We start from the raw sequence: 16,614 nt of genomic DNA on the forward strand, positions 1-16,614 counted from the left end.
GCGAGCTGGCTGCCGTTCGGTCCGCCTCACATCGCTTGTTTCGGGCCCTCTTGCCTGCCCGTCTGCCCCTGGTCCCCTCCTGTCTCGCTCGCGTTGCCTGGCTGCTCCGTTCCGGGTCTGGCGTGACCGGCGCCCGGTAGCATGTACTTATGCTCGTAAGTATCATGTATGTACGTACGCCGTACGTCTCAGGATATGCGTCTGTGCAATGCCACTAGTGGTGTGCAGCCGTGGGCCATGGTGGATGCAGATCCAAGTCGGTCACCCCAAGCTTGCTCCACGTCACACAGCTGCCCTTCTTCTTTGATCTCCCCCCCCCCCGTCGTCTGAAGGCTGGCTGGCCGCTCCGTCAGGCAATAATGAGTAAGGAGAGCTCAAGCGAGGACTGTCACTGTCGAGTGCAAGTTAAAGCGTAGGATGTAAGTGTAAGCGTAGGCACACACATCACCTACTCCGTACTCCTCCTTTTTTTTTTCGTGAGTTAACGAACATGGGGCCGGGACCGGGCCCTGACGTCTGTCAGACGGTCCAGCTTGCTGTTGGACATTCGATAGCGAGTTCAAAGTTCGTCCAGAGCCAGGTTCTCGATCCCACCCCCTCCCCCTCCTCCTCCTCCTCCTTCTCCTTCTCCTCCTCTCCCCACCCTCTTCCGTTACTCTCTCACTCCCTATTCCCTCTCTGCTTCTGGGCCTCCTTTTCCTCTCCAATCCACCCAATCGAGAGGCAATTAAAGATGGGCGATGGCGAACCGCCAGCCAAGGAACGCCAACGTCTAGGCCGCTCCTTTTACTATATATGGGTTCTCCAGGGGGAACATTGGATCAACTGACTCCTCCTGTCTCTGCTGGTAGGCTAGTTAACAGCCGGCAGCATCCTATCATCCCCCATCATCCTCTCGTCCTTATCTCGTCCATACGGACAGATTCGCGGTCATGGTACTCCGTATGCAGTGTTGCATTCTCCGTAGTTCCATCACCACCCTCTTCTTCATCTATCTTAATACAGATAAAGAGATAGTCCATACCGAGTACTGTGACGCAATTAGCACGCCCAACTAAAATAGACGATGATCCCAATCGATCACTTACATCGATTCGTGAGGGTCCATCGTCTGCCACCCAGCCATGGGGGACCCGTCTCGCCAAATTCAACCTAGCTTCTACTATGGCCAGCCATTTTATCCAGGACATGCTCCATATCAGATAACAAGCTACACGCTTTCTTCTCCGCAAATAACATGTCTTGCCCTCGCGTCAGGGGGAAGAGACGCCGTCAAGCCTTGATAAACTGAACCCACAGCTCAAAAGAAAAGCACGGAGGAGTGGATGCCGGGAATATACACGAGAGTGTGGAGAACATCACTAGTATGTCAATTATCCCCTAGACTGTGGCTAGAGGCCTGTCGGACCCTACGCTGGGACATTGTTAGCGGCCGCGGTAGGCGTAATTAATTCTACCCAAAACCACATAGTTATACTCACTGATCTTGCTGCGTTATCCTTCCTCATACAAAAGATTTATGGTTATATACCCCCTAACGAGGGAACGAGCACCTTGCCAGCCAACCCTCCCGCAATACGTAGTTACGGAGTACCGCACCATGTACCATGTACTTCCAGCCCAGGAGCTCGGATACATCGTGTCTGTCCGTCCTCTAGCTCCCTTTTTTTCCCTTTCTTTTCTCATGTCCCAGTCCAGCTGTACGTGTAATGTGATCCGCAAAGTGCGGCACCATGGCCGCGAGCTGAGACCCCCAAACCCCATGATTCAAATCCATCAGCCCAAGTCTGCGCGTATCCCATGCAAAGACGTTACCATTGGGGCCAGCCACGCATGCTCGCGCTCATCCCGTCGGTACGAAGACCCCCTCCCCCCCTGAAGTTGGCGATGGCGATGGCGATGGCGTTTCGCTGTAGGCGAGCGAGACGTGAGGTACCGTAACCAGATTTGATGGCCGGTGGAGACAAAAAGACATGCGACGGAGAGCCGTCTGGGCCGTTCTCGAGGACAAGAAGCGAGTTAAGCTTCCTCTATTGAGTTCTTCGCTGAGTAGCTTATCTTCTTTTCGCTGCCTGTGCTTCGCCGGTGGCGGCTGTGCCTTGATCTTGCCCTGGTGTTTGTTGATGTGATGTTGGCTGGTTTGGAGACGTCACCTTTTTGTCCCTTGCTGCGTCCACAGCCACAGCCACCACTCCTCAATTCACACTGGCCAGTCATCCAAGCCGTATTGGAGGAGAAGTCGATGCAGTCTCAAGCCACTGAGGCATCCTGATGAGGGCCCTGTTCGAGTTCCGGCCGCATTTTCACAGCCACATTGTTTGCCTGGATATACCCTCTCTTTGAACACAATCCATCATCCCACGAGAGGGATGCCTGGCTATCCCGTTTACCATGCAGATACAGCCATCGATTTGCCCTCGGAACTGCGTCCCGTTAGCCATGGCGTCCCAATTTTGAACTTGAGCTCCTTTGATCAAACCGGGGAGGGTGGCTTGTCCGACTTTGGTGAATCACTGCACGTCTCCAGCCCGTTGACTGGCTCTGCATGCCTTTTGAAACAAGAATGCGGAAGAAGCCCTTCCTGTCTTATGAACAATGTCCATGGAAGGAGTTGAAATTGGGTTTGGATAATATCCTGGCTCACTCCGGCGGGTCAATTCAGACTCCTCAGCATGAACATGAATGTGCCAATATTTATCAAAGACCAACTGCAAGTTGATCTCATATTACTGCCTTGGCAGTAATTGATGCATTCAACTAGTGTGCTGCCTTACAAGAAATTATATCAGTTGATAACCCATTTTATATCGTTGGCTCAGAATGGCAAATTCCTCAAACCCATATCTCAGTCACTGTTTCATATGCCAGGGCTTGGTACGGTCTACCAGTGAAAAGGGGTAAGGATGAGAGTTTCTTTCTTGAAGATGATATTCAAATGTCATCATGACGGAATAAATACCGTTTACTCTCCCTATAGTTTTCGGGGAATACCACAACCGACATACCAGGTGCTATCAACACCTATTAGTCGTTTATGATCAGGGCTTTGGTTCAACAGATTGAAAGGACGAAGATTGGTAGAGCAGGAGGAACCAAAACGTTGTTCTCCCCTGCTTTGAAGTGATACTCGTATATGATCTCGACGCATATACGGTTAAAGGGGATGAAGTTGGTCGTGAGATGCATTGATAATCCGCGCGCCCTACGAACTGACTGACGGGGATGAGACTTTTTGACGCCTTTCCGTCGTCTTCTAGAATCAGGGCGATGACTGCTATTGTTTTCTATCGCCACCTAGTAAATATAGGTAGGATTGTTTGATCCATGATAGCTATTTGACACGAAGCTGAAGTTAGATATGCGGTATACCCATCCGGGGACATACACATAATCCACATGCCGTTTGTTGGATCAGGGGTACTTAAACGATGGTAAACGCCCAAGAAACAGGGTAGTTAAGTGAGGTTCACATATATGGCAGGTCAGGCAAGCAATGACAGAAATGAATTTCTGATAATTTATACTACACGAAACATCACTGTACGGTTCCAAAGAACGAGCCTGGTCATACATCCATACCTTAACGCCCGGCCATAACCCAGAGCAATAAACATAGCCTCTCTTCTAACTTACACTGCAACAGCTGTGCTTCTACTGTGCTTTCGAGGGGTAAACCCTTGGCCTCCAGTGCGAGGCAGTAGTTGAGAGCGAGATCTATTCTTCTTCGCCATCAAAACAAGTTCCTCCCATTTCTCATGCTCAATATTCTCCTTGGGCATGAACAAAGGCTGTGGGGTATCTTCAATATGGATCCTAGGCCTGCCATCTGCAGTAACGCCTAGGTCATAGTCCAGCGGCCGATGAGGGATCTTATAGCCAGCATCACGAATCTCGAAGCACTGATAGACAAGCTTTCTGGTACTCAGATCCATGTATACGGATCGGTCATAGGTCTCCATCCAGTAATCATAGCCCCAGAAATAGTCATTAATGACTGCCTTCGCAAGGGACTGCATCCAAAAGTTGAAATTTGGTAGCTTCATGGACGGCTCCATCAGTCCAACATGGGACATCCAGTTGGACACTCGACAGGCAACAGATACTATGCGTATCAGGGGTTCAGAGTGGAAGATGTGAAGGACGACGCAGGCTGGGCAGCCGTTGGTCATGCACCAGTCAGGCTCGTCGGTAATAATAGAGCGAAGCCATGTAAACGCGTTGCGTGCTTCACCGTGGAAAGCCAGCTCTGGGTCTGATACAAGATAATCTGGGAGCGAACGGGATGCTATGTCGGTTGCGTGGATGATGAGTTGCTTCAAGGGCATGAATACAGCATGAAGGATGTCTCGGTGTAACTCGAAGACTTTCTTTTCATCCGCAGAAACGCTGGGTTCATGGGCAGGACAGAACCTAGGGGACGATCAATCAGCCCAGGAGAGCTTCACCAGGAAACAAGCCTATCATGACACTCACCTGAGCATTATGTTTTCACCCAGCTGCTTCCTTAGAGCCCGAAATACGGGATTCAAGGCCAGCTCTTCCTCATCCCGTTTTTTGACCCTCAAGGGAGAAATAACCTTCATGGTGTCGAGCTATTGACATTCCAAGGGAGCTGAACCGGTCCGCAAAGCCTCTCTGGCGCTCGAACTCACAAATTGATACCACTATTCCGGCCGAAAACGCGTGGAAAGGATCACAGGCAAGCAAAGGGAAAAAAGGACACACAATATTAGTGCAAAGGTACGGTCAACAAGAATAAAAATAATGGTCCGATAATTGCATGGTCACATTCCATTGATCCGGGACATCCCCATCCCTCGTCAGGCGGGCAGGCAGATGACCATTATTCTTCCTTCTGGGTATTATGAGCTATCTCTTTACTTCAGAGTATGGACTTGATCCAGGACAAATTGGAAGTGACGAGCAGGCAAGTGCAAGACTCAACCTTCCTGGTTGAAAGGAAGAAAATAAAAAATAAAAAATAAAATAAAAATAAAATAAAAATAAAAATAAGCAATAAGAAATAAGAAGTAATAACGGATAACGATAAACTAAAATGCTAGAAAAAGGGCTCTGATGAAACATCTGATGAGATATCAGTGTTCAATTTCCGCTGCATGTACTCCGTACATAGCTACCCCGGTAGGTGTTTCAACATGGGTGAGCCATCGCTAGATAGATAGTCGGGTCAGTCAATGTAACTCATTGCATCCTCTTGCTCGGAAAACAGCTCAACGGTAATCTCAAATGCACAAGGAAGGACCCTGGATACTCTATGCTCCTGTATCTTCAAGGGTGTTGGATGATGAAAGTGAGGGGGTATCATGGATCAGACTATTGCCGTTGATTCCCACCGAAATCACACGAAACGCCGCATATATTAGGCATGGCAACTCGTTCCCCCGACGCTGCCGTTGCACAGCTCAAAGGTCCAGAAGCATCGAGGGCAATATCAGTTGTCATATAGCGTGCCAGCTGGGGATGGGGCCGGTGCAACAGCATATCAACAGCATATAAACTAAACATCGACTGGTCATTAGTTTCATATTTCAAAAGCTTGTTTGATAGTGTCATGCTGCTAATCGACGATCTGAGGATCCAGATTGCTGTCCAAAATGTGTTGAGTACTGGCATCCCTTGTCTTGTGACATTGATGCCCTGAGGTTGGCCAGAGAGATCGGATCCCCGAACGATCCATGAAACTAGATCTCCCGCTTGACGGGCAATCTCCATTCTCCGGAGGCGGCAGACCTTGTCGGTACTCGGAGACCTTCCAGGGCGACGACTTGAAATAATAAAACAAATAGCATGTTAAAAGATGATCGCATGGTATATATTATTTGCGGGAAGCAGATAACAAGGGCATCGAAGGATTGCCAATATATCTGAATTTGGTGCAAGAACCAATGTTCACATCATTGACATCTTGTACGGAGTGCTCCGTACTAAAGAGTCCAAACCCAGATAGATCTTCAAGAGAGGGCATCAATATTTTTCGCCTAGCTTTTCGCTGCTTTCTTTTCTTTTCTTCGTTTTCCTTTTTTTTTTTTTTTTTTTTTTTTTTTTTTTTTTCCAACCCCCTTTATGTTTCTTATTTCTTTTTCCCCTTCACCCCTCGAGATGCCTGTTAACCCAGACCTGTCATGCATACTTAGATAGAGGTCTCGTAACTATCGAATGGCATTTGGATGCGCTAGTGAAGCCGCGTTGCGGCAGGGGCTGGATTAGAAGCTTCGCAAGTTCTCCGGCTGCTTCGAGATGTCTACTACTCCGAGTGACGGCGTATCCGTACAGAGTACTAGGGAATATGCCCAGACCAGCCGTAGGGAAGCTCAGCTTTACCTGAGGTTGCTCGGAGCTTGCTCATAGGGACGAATAGTTTGGGAGCCTTTGCTCTTGCGGAAGACCTACTGTACTATTCCACTCCCTAGTCTCGTTACAAGGACTTGGGCATTACCGTTCATCATCAGCATCTTGACCGTATCTTCCCTTTATTTCTTCTTCTTCAGAAGGGAGGAAACAGTATCAATTAGGCAGCTCTACCCCGAGCCCAGTTTGCCAAAGGAGGCGGCCAATGATTAAAAGTGCGCAGGCTCCCAGGAAATCGGGATGCCGTCCCTTGCGAGTTGAAGTATATCTGGGGCTTTTGTTTGTCCCTCATTCGCTTATTCCTGTTTCAACCAACAATATTTTTGCACACATTAGCCTTCGATCCCATTTAAAACAAGGTTGGGATACCAAAGACGTTTACGTAGAGGATCAAATCCTTTTGCCTGGCGTATCTCCGCAAGAAAAAGGAACTGTCACTTCCCTGTCCCTTGGAAGATAACTGTCCTTGACCGGCGAATCAAAGAAATACGGGCGAGCATGGAGAACATGACAAAAAGAAAGTTCCCCTTTGCGTTTGATATTTTGTGGCTGATTTGATTGGCTTTCTTTCCTTTTTTCCCTCTCATTTCTTTTCTCCCTTGCTTGATTCCATTCGAACAATAATATATCTGAAGTTTTCTAAGAGAAGGAATAATTAGTTCCTGTGGCTTGATGTTGAGCTTCGTCTCCCTAACTAGCGAAAGCACTATGAAAGCTAACAGGTTGCTCGAAACGTGGAAGATCATGGGGAGAACAAGAGTACGCTACTAACGTTGCACATCCAGAAGCTGGATGGAAGAGTTCGGCGAGTTCCTGCCGTCATACCATATACAGCTGGTCTTAACACTTTACTTGTATGCAAGACAGGCCGAACAATGAAGGCGATGCCATGGCATGCACCTGTACTCCGTATATGAACTCCATCTCTCCGTACTCAGCTGTTGAACACCCACCCTCCAATTTTACATGTCCTTCTTTATTGGCAGACTCTTGAACGCCGGCGAGAACACGAGCAAGCCGTGCTGGGGTCAGGGTAGTTTAGGCTCCTAATAATAAGAAGAGTGAGAGAGACATGCCCGTACTTTAGCGATAGGAATTCTGTAAGTAGATGTCAATAGACTGTTGTTCACACAGACTTGAGGGGCCAAAGGTGAACAAGTCAGCGGATGTGCCTGCTGCCATGAGGCAAAAGGGAGAATTTGGAAAGTATCAGCATTGCGGAGTAGCGGTAAATCCATATCACTCGACATACCCCGTAATTGCTGATGATAACGCCATATCTCGAGGTCATTATGTATTTCGCCCCCCCTGTTTGAGCTGTTCAGGGGAAGGGACCGGAAGAAGCCTGGAAGCGGAAAATATATCCCCTTCTTGACTTTTCAGCGTGCTCTGCATCTCTGCATCCGAATTCCAAACTTCTGTTATTGTCGTACCGGGAGCTTGAACCGGATGTATAATGTTTCGTAAGACTCCGTTCCCTCTGCCGAAGACTTACGTATACACTCGTTAAATTTTGGTGATGGCACACTTTTTTCATCTTGCATGGCATGGATGACGGGGTTGAGATCGAGGTTGAGTTAGGGGGGGTTACGCCCTCCGGGAAACTCAAGCTCAGGAACAATGCACGATGCCAATTGGCTTAGACAGCCGCCTCTCCTCTCACCTTTCCTCCCTTTTGTCCTACTCCCTAATGCCGCAGCGAGCAGGGGTCAAAAAGGTTTCCGGATCCGAGGAGTTTTGACTTGAAGTTTTTTTTGGTTCAGGGTGGCGGTGGTGGCCAGAGTCATAGTAAGTGCATAGAATGCACGATTGGATCGTTGACCCTTGCTCTTCGTCTGTTGTTGTCAGCCGATTGTGTCACCAAGCAAGAACGTTGACCGTTTGAATTGATAATTCTTTATTTTCTCAAAAGGAAATAAAAGTCAGGAGAGCTATTTACCCTTTGTTCCAGAAGAATCGAAACTGGATTACTTATCTATCCCTTTTGACACGTGGAATAGAGGCAAAAAAGTGCAGTTGGACTGCATATATGTTCAATGTGGCATGCATGGACGAGAAAAGGGTAATCGAGTACCTTGGATGGGAGAGCAAGGCTTCTCCGTATTCTTCTGCCGTTTTGGGCAACGGGCTGCCTCTGATGATTTCATGCGCGCTGAGTATGCAACAGCTCGGCCCCTGGCCTATTTTCTTTCCTTGTTCCCTGAAGAGGAACGCGGGTCTTGGTCGTCCTGTGAACATGCCGAGCCTGAGTGATTTCAGAGAAGTACGATTCTTTTACTCCATACATATGATGAGAACTGCATGAGGCCTCTCAGTAGTATGTATACTGCGGAGACCAGGCGATGATCATTGTGTACGGGTTAAAGGCATTGCGCTGACACGAGAGGAATCCCTCCCGCCACAGTATCAGCTCAACAACAAAGGTGAGGTTTTAGACGCCGGCATACTCCCATACACATGCCATGCCATGCTACCTGCTCCAGGTCATGATGGCAGTTAGGTTTAAATATATATACAGCCTGCGATAGGATTAATTAACCAGCTCTCGGGGATGGTACACTAGGGTTAGTTCCCACCTGCTAGCCAGTACCCTTCCTCTTGTTCTGAGGGTGAAGGGGGGCAGAAGCTTGGTGCCTGATGATCGTAGATCTGGCTCTGAGGCTCGAGAATCTAGCTATATACGTCACGAAAATGGGGAGAAGAAGAAGGAAAGTAGTCTGTTGGTGATAAGTCGGGAGGAGTGAGGCTTGAAACTGAGTGCTGCCCACACCTCGGCGTGTACAGGATATCATTCGTTGGAGATGTGAATTGTTGAGTAACCGAGTCTCAGAGAAGACAATACCGCAACTGCCGTTACTGATGAAAAAGCGCAAGGGGGAACATTTGTTTCACGAGTTCCATCACTTTGGAAAAGTGGCATGGTCTACGGAGTAAACGAGATGTCGAATGCTTTGCCTCCGGGATCCGTAAGTACATCGTCCTCCGTGCCATGGTGTGTTGGCACAGATGTCCACACCGGAAGCCTGGGACGGCGCACTGAGGGTTGGTTTCTATTTTCAACAGAGAGAGTTCTTATCTCGAGCAAATGAACTTCCATTGCTTCGTATTTTTTGTCGAGATGGAAAGCTGTGGATAACTCGGAGGCACTAGAGGATGTGGCCATGAGGCTAGATTTTGGAACGTCAAGGAGGGTCAAAGTCAGCCATCCACGTTTCGTCAGAAGCGGCCGCGGCCTGGATTAAACCTCAGCTGGTCGAAAAGCTTGTTGCGCATGGCCTTTTGGGGTTTTGGCAAATGCTAATATATGGGAGACTCGTTACTAAGAACAACCACCCCGTATTTATAAATAATTCTGCGTCTGACGGGGTTATGCCTCAAGTCTCCAGACTCTGCAAGGTGGTCATGTCTGTAATTACCTGTTCCTGAAGCGAAAACTAACGAGCCACCCTCGCTTGCACTGAACCGCGGGATTTTGCCCTTGCGAGTTCATGATTCTTTCTTTCTTTCTTTCTTTTTTTTTGGGCTGGGTTAACCGCGGTTCTGAGAAAAACTAGAGTGGAGTTGGGTTGAGGGGAAGGAAGGATGAAGGGAAAATGAAGAGATGTTTTGACACAAACTGAGTCAGAACGTGCATCGGGCGTGATATCCCAAGTCCATGGAAGATTTTATGGGCCACTTTCATCCAGGTTCCCAGCAGTCGACAGCGTGTGACCTCGTGCAGGCTCCCCAAAGGAGGACAGTGCCTCTTTGAATCCTTCTGAGCCCGCACAAAGTCACCCTCACATGGTGCATACGGCGATGGACTGCGCAATCTTGAGGGAAAGGGAACAGGGTCACCTTAATGACACTCTGACTGGGGTGCTTTCACTCGGTATCGGAGTATATTCCTCGTTCGTCACGAACAGACCGAACCGTTGTCCGGAATAAATAGATCTATATATGATCTTGAGTCTCACCTTCCAGGCAATCTATACTTCATCCCCCATAGTTGTTTCTGCAGCCCTCTCAGATGTACAGTGTGAGGGGAGGAAGGGAAAAAGAAGCAGCTAAAACGGTTGTTAGTCTGCCGGAGAATTTCTTTAGTGTTTTGTAATTAACCAGATCCCTGACCTATAGCAAGGATGGATGTACGGGAGCACTTAATTTGTGATTAAGTCAGCCAACCCATACATACCAGGACAAGGAGACTATTTACTCCATTCGTAGTAGAAGCGGACACACAGACCTCTATGGAGGACAGCTTTTTAAACACCCATGCAGGATGCTCCAACCTGACATCCTAACACTAACACTCCTCCGTACACATCCCTCCATCCTGCGGCCGTGTCGGTGCAAACCAAAAAAAAAAAAAAAAAGGAGAAGAAGTGGTGTGCAATCCCAGTCCCACACTCGGCAGTTGGATGCAACTTCATACGGAGCTTGGTTTAAAAACGACAGATTGCAGTGTAAAGGACCTTCTGTCGATGCATGCTCGTTCAATCTTTTTTTGGTTGGTGGAAAGAGTGTAACGCTAAGCCCCAGATTTATTCTTCCCTTGATGTTTCTTGTTCTTCTCGTTTCTTTTTCTTCTCTCCTGTTCCCTTTCTTCTCATTTCTTTTTCTCCTGAGCGTTTTCCTTTTTCCTCTCTTCTCCGTCCTGTCGGCGGAGGACCGATGGCCAGCGAAAGGAGGGATGATCCACGACGAGCAGCAGCTCGGCCAGGCCAGAGTGGAAATAATTAACGGGAATTAGTTTAATCCCGGGAAAGACAAGCCCGCAGGAAGTATACTTTATGGGCTGTATCGAGCTTGTAACACTGGGGTCGCAGCCCAGGGTGCATGGACTTGGCCTGGTTCCTGGTTGGTCTGCTGCATCGATCGCTCGCTGGGCGGGGAGTACATCGGGGACCATCCTCCCCGACATCAGGTTATTGTTCGTAGTCTCCTGGACCGCGCAAATGCAGTGCCTGAAGGCGATGCATGCGAGGGCCTGCCTGGTCGTCGTGGAAAAGCAGAGATGAGGTTGAGGTTGGAAAAGGCCGAAAAGCTGCGTGGAGTCGCCCAAAAGGGGGCTAGCACGTCACGGGGCCTGTCACGAGACCAGGAGCGGGTTATAGTTCCTCCGCACCTCGTGACCTGTCCCGTGACCGCTCTAACCCGAAAAAGAAAACAAAAACAACCTCCCGGCTCTCTTTTTTCCTTAGTCATTACTTTTTGCTTCCAACCTCAACCTCCATCCTGCAGCGAGTTTGTTACATTCACGCTTCTTTTTTTTTTTTCCTTTTCCCCTTTTTTCTCCAGCGCTGGTTGGGCGTTGTTGGTTACGCTAGCGGACGTACTAGTACGGCGTATACTGCGGTTGTAAATAATACACCAGAGGTGAGGTGAGTTCTCCTCTTCCCCCGCTGGCGCGTTGCTGGAATCAAAAGGCACCAGCAGCCCTGAGCTCTCAAGGGAGGGGACCACTACCAGATGTCCGAGTACCCCTGGTTGCATATAAATACTTTCCAGCCACGAGTTGATGCTAATTCCAACCCCTTGCTAGACTCCTTTTTTGGCTTCTAAAATTGATTAGCCAGGGCTGACTTGGACAGGGATCCTCAAACTGAGATCTAAACCGCTGTCTTTCGAAGAAGCGCTTCGCACAGTCGATTCCAACGTCAGCGAAAGCAAATAGGCCAAAAGAAATATTAAACGGCGGGCAAGGTTGTGCCGTCTGCGGAAGGTACAGAAGTGACAAAACCAGAGTCTTTTGAACAGCAACATCTCACTCATCGATCCGTACTCCGTATTTTGACCTGGGAATCATCAAATCACGGAAGAAAAGAAAGAGAGAAAAAGCAAACAGGAAAAATAAAAAAGAGAGAGAGAAACGAAGTCAAAAAAAGTATATCAGTGAAGTTATTGAGAGAAAGCAAGACTGGCAGGACTCCACATATAGGTTGTCCACACACTCACATCGTACTTCTCGAACCCTCCTTCGCAAACCCTGGCTTGGTTCTCGGTCACCTTTTTTTACGCTCCAAAGGTGGAGAACGACCTTTCCCCCATCGGCATACTGCGGTATCCGGAACCTCTCGCCTCCTCCCCCCTTCCCCAAGGCAAAAGGGAGAACAAAAAAAGAATTAAAGTACAAAAAGGAGGAGAAGGACAATTTCCTTTTTTGGCCTACGGAGTATCAGACAAGCTGGACGTGGCATCGTATTTCCCTGGCATATCTCGAGTTTCTGCTGTTCAGACCTCACTTCGGCCTCCAGCGGCTGCGTCTACTAACCAGAAACTGGATCAAAGCAACGGCGACATATTGATCCGATTACTTCGAGAAGAGAGGAATCCCTGATTGGATGATCCAGGCACAAGTGTTCTTTTGATATTTCGCTTGTGATTGCGCCCTCACCGAAGGAAGGCCGCCTGAGAGAGGCCGAATTATAAAATTACGTCCCCACAGCCAACCAGACGATCCACACGCCTTTTAACTTCTTCTTCTTCTTTTTTTTTTTTTTTTTTTTGCAAGGAAGGACAGCAGCATTATCTTCCTGCTTTTGACCTTCGACCAGTTGGTATCTGTACCGCAAGCCGCCAAAACGCCATCTTGACGCCAGTATCAGTTTCCTTCAGCTCAACTATCAGGTGCTGCATCGATTAAGTATCGGTACTCCATACAGTTCTCTTTCTCACTCTACAGCCTCCCTTCTTCTTTACTTAATCTCCGTGATTAGGTTCACATAAGCAAGAACGTGACAGCGAAGACAAGAGAAGCAAAGAAACGGCCAATAGTGCTGCCACTCCTTTTTTGCTCATCCATCATCTTTTGACTCCATCCTCAACCTTCCTTTCCACCTCTTTATCAGCCCGCAAGGAGATACAAAAAACAAAAAAAGGGCATTGGAAGAGATATAACTCTCCATCAAATCCATAATTTACCACCAACTCCTTGAGCGGTCCACTTGGCGGATCCCTATTATTTTTTCCCCCAAGCAATTGGGTCGTCGCCTCGGTGCAAAACCCAAACGGACAAGCCAGGCAAAAAGCAAAGAGATTGTCTTTTTTTCATTCGTTCCGACTCTCCCCAAAGGCCCACCCTTGATAGACGCTCCAAACTACCCTTTTAAACGGACAGCTGGGAGGTTTGGACTTTATTTTTTCTTTGGTCAAAAGCCGGCCGCCTTGCCACTGTCTCAGCACTACGACCACCACCGAAAAAAAAATCCCCCCTTCCTGTGCAGCTAGGAACATTCCAACCCTTCCTTTTTTAGTGTCGCATTTCCATCTCGAAACAGACGCTATTAATACTTCCTGGTTTCTTCTATTCCCATTGACTTTGGCGCTACTGCGAATCGATCACCAGGTGCTGTCAGCAACGAAATAGCACCACACGCTACCGTCTAGACGTCCCGATTGGAAATAAAGCCATACTCTCTTTGTACTGGTGTCCTTTTCCCAAGGGTCAATCTTTTTTTTTATTCCTTTTTTTATTTTTTTATTTTTTATTTTTATTTTTTTTTTTTTCGCTTGCGACCTGCTTAAACTTTTCCGGTTTCTCCCTGGTTCACGCGGCTTCTTCCCCCTAAAGTTGACGGACAACGGGCACTTAAGCACGCTATATTTGAGAAGTGCATATCCAAAAAAGCATACAGCGGATACACTCAGCAGCAAAGGAAAGGGAAAAAAAAAAAAAAGGAAGAAGAAGCCCCTTCTCCACGCGACCGTTCTTGACGAAAGCAACAATAAGGACCAAACCATCCTTCGTTCATCCCCCCAGCCCTTTTCGAACTACTTCTTAAATCCAACCCTAGTTCGTTTCCACGAGCAGTTCGGCGCGTCAAAGTCCATCTTTGTTTTTTTACTTCTTCGACTACTTTTCACCATCTGTTTACTCGACTTACCAACTACCCGCTAAGAACCCCCGAATTCTTAGCTTCCCCCTCGCCATCGCTGGACCGGTCTTTCTCAACGGAGCACACTACCAGGACAAGCTTCGAAACCTATCTTCTATCACTCTTTTCATTTGCCGTCTTTGCTCCTTTCGACAAATAAAACCATTGGCGCGCACCAACCTCTTCGGTCTTTGGCTCCTGCTTGTGACTACTACTGCTCCTACTTCCCCGGTTTGAGGTAAAACTCGTTGGAGGAGAGAGAGCCAGAACATAACACCAGGGGAAGCTTTGTTACCGTTGAACATAACGCGGCCGAAGCTATTTTATATGGACAGGCCTGCCTCCGACTACGCGCAGCCAGGTTTGAGCCCTCAATATCCAAGTCTCCCGGAGGCACAGTCTGAACAGTCAACCGCAGATCAGGCAACTGCTTCTGCTGCCGTCGCATCCCCTACCCAGACCGAAGCTCGTCGAACACCTCAGTCCCAGTACTCAGCGCCTCCAGAACCTCGATCGGGCGGTATCTCGGCCTCGAATACCCCCCAACCAGACTACAACTTGCATCAGAACTCTTCCCATCCACCACCGCCTCCGGCCGCCGCGCGCCCGTCTCCGTACCCTGAATACCTGACGCGCCAGCCTCAGTACCACCACGCTCCTCATACTCAAGCCGGCGGGCCGCCAGGTATGGCTCAAGCAACAAGTCCGTCCATGAACCCGCAAGATGGGCAACAGAGTGACCATCGAAGTCCCGCGCAAGTAAAGTCTGACACCGAGGTTCCTATAGATCCCTCGATTGCAGCCTCGAGTCCGTCCTATCCTCCACCATATTCTCCTTACGCTCCTCAAAGTCACGACATGGCGCAATATCAGAGTCACCCTCCGCAGATGTACGCGCGACCAGACTGGCCACACCAGTATGGCGCTCATCAACCTGGAATGCCAGGCCCTTATAGTTCCCCGGCTTCGGTGAGTTCAGCTTCCCCCGCTGCCACCGCTGGGCCACGACCTGGACAGGTACGGATCCTTCCATTTTAATGTTTCCTCTCCTCCCTTTCTTCTCTTTTCTTTAGAGGGCAAGTTTCTTATGCCTTATGACCACCAGTGGACTGAACAGGCCATCTGATGTGTTTTTTTCTTCTTTGTCTTGCATTAGACTCATTATAGATCCCAGGTTTTCTCTTTTGTGCCTATCCCTGGCTCTCAACAACACAAGCGGCCTCGACGACGATATGAAGAGATTGAGCGGATGTACAAGTGCGGCTGGAATGGTTGTGAAAAGGCCTATGGCACACTAAATCATCTCAATGCACATGTCACAATGCAGTCACACGGCGCTAAGAGATCTCCAGATGGTTTGTATTCCCTTTTTATTCTCCTATCCTTGTGTCTTATAGAGGCTACTCTATATTTTCCTTGCCATCTCCCTGCCATCTACCCCCTTGCATCCCTTAGCCTGTGTAACAGAAGCTTGGGTCGCTGCTCGAAGCCTGCATCTTGGTGGAGTGTGCAGTAGCGTCTGAACCAACCCCAAAGCTTAAGCAGCTACCCTTCACTATGCCAAGACTGTGCTAAAGCTAGTACCAACTTTCACTTTTGGCATCTTCTACCTCACGTCTAACTAGTTATTGTTATTTGACTAACGAGCTGTTGATACTTTATAGAATTCAAAGAGATCCGCAAGGAATGGAAAGCCCGCAAGAAAGAGGAAGATAATCAGCGCAAGGCCGCCGAGGAGAGAGAACGGGCTGCAGCCCAAGCCAACCAGGTTGATAGCAATGGCGCTCCGAGTGGTAGCGGCCAGCCCAGCCAGCCAACTACCTCCTACGCTGCCGGTGTTCGGCCTCAGCTGCCGCCAATAGGCTATCAGCCAGCAGATGGTCAAGTGCCAGGTCAGTATGGTGCTCCTCCTGGTGGTTTGGTCTATCCGCCTGGCAATGGCCAGATGCCTGCTACCTACTCTCCAAGTTACCCCCATTCTCCTTATGGTCAGGGCAGCCAGGTCTACCCACAACCACCGCGTGAGTGATATCACGACCCTGTTTTTCTACATTTCTTTGTTATCTACCTCTTCCCCATTCTCCTACATACTTTTTTAATTCCCCCCTACCCTCATGTTTATCCTCGTTACTTGCCGGTTGTCTACCCTTGCCCAAGCTACAGATTGTTGGTCGTACATTCAACCCCTATTCCTCGTATTCTCACAGCCCCGGTGAGATCTGGCAACCAAGAAAGTTAACTGGGCAACGTTCACCTTACTTATCATGCCCTGTTGTCTTCTTGGAAAGCGAAGTTAACACCAAGAGGCAATTCAAAGCAAGAAGCTGATCCAACTCATCTAATTGGCGATGCTGAACGCTAACATGATCATCCCAGAGAACCAGTCCAA

At 48.6% G+C, this 16,614-nt stretch overlaps 2 protein-coding genes across 2 annotated transcripts; one reads left to right on the plus strand and one right to left on the minus strand.

Moving 5' to 3' along the window:
* Positions 1-3,629: 3,629 nt before the first annotated feature.
* ARB_05222 (uncharacterized protein) lies at positions 3,630-4,583 on the minus strand (the record flags this gene model as incomplete). The annotated part of the gene is made up of 2 exons (XM_003016882.1): positions 3,630-4,410; positions 4,474-4,583. 2 exons carry the CDS (start codon positions 4,581-4,583, stop codon positions 3,630-3,632), a joined length of 891 nt encoding a protein of 296 aa, XP_003016928.1.
* Positions 4,584-14,552: 9,969 nt separating this feature from the next.
* ARB_05223 (C2H2 transcription factor (Con7), putative) lies at positions 14,553-16,254 on the plus strand (the record flags this gene model as incomplete). Its single annotated transcript, XM_003016883.1, has 4 exons — positions 14,553-14,984; positions 15,013-15,194; positions 15,393-15,730; positions 15,890-16,254. 4 exons carry the CDS (start codon positions 14,553-14,555, stop codon positions 16,252-16,254), a joined length of 1,317 nt encoding a protein of 438 aa, XP_003016929.1.
* Between the last annotated feature and the right edge of the window lie 360 nt (positions 16,255-16,614).

This window comes from Trichophyton benhamiae, assembly GCF_000151125.1.
Source record: "Trichophyton benhamiae CBS 112371 chromosome Unknown contig01989.5, whole genome shotgun sequence".
Lineage (NCBI taxonomy): Eukaryota > Fungi > Ascomycota > Eurotiomycetes > Onygenales > Arthrodermataceae > Trichophyton > Trichophyton benhamiae.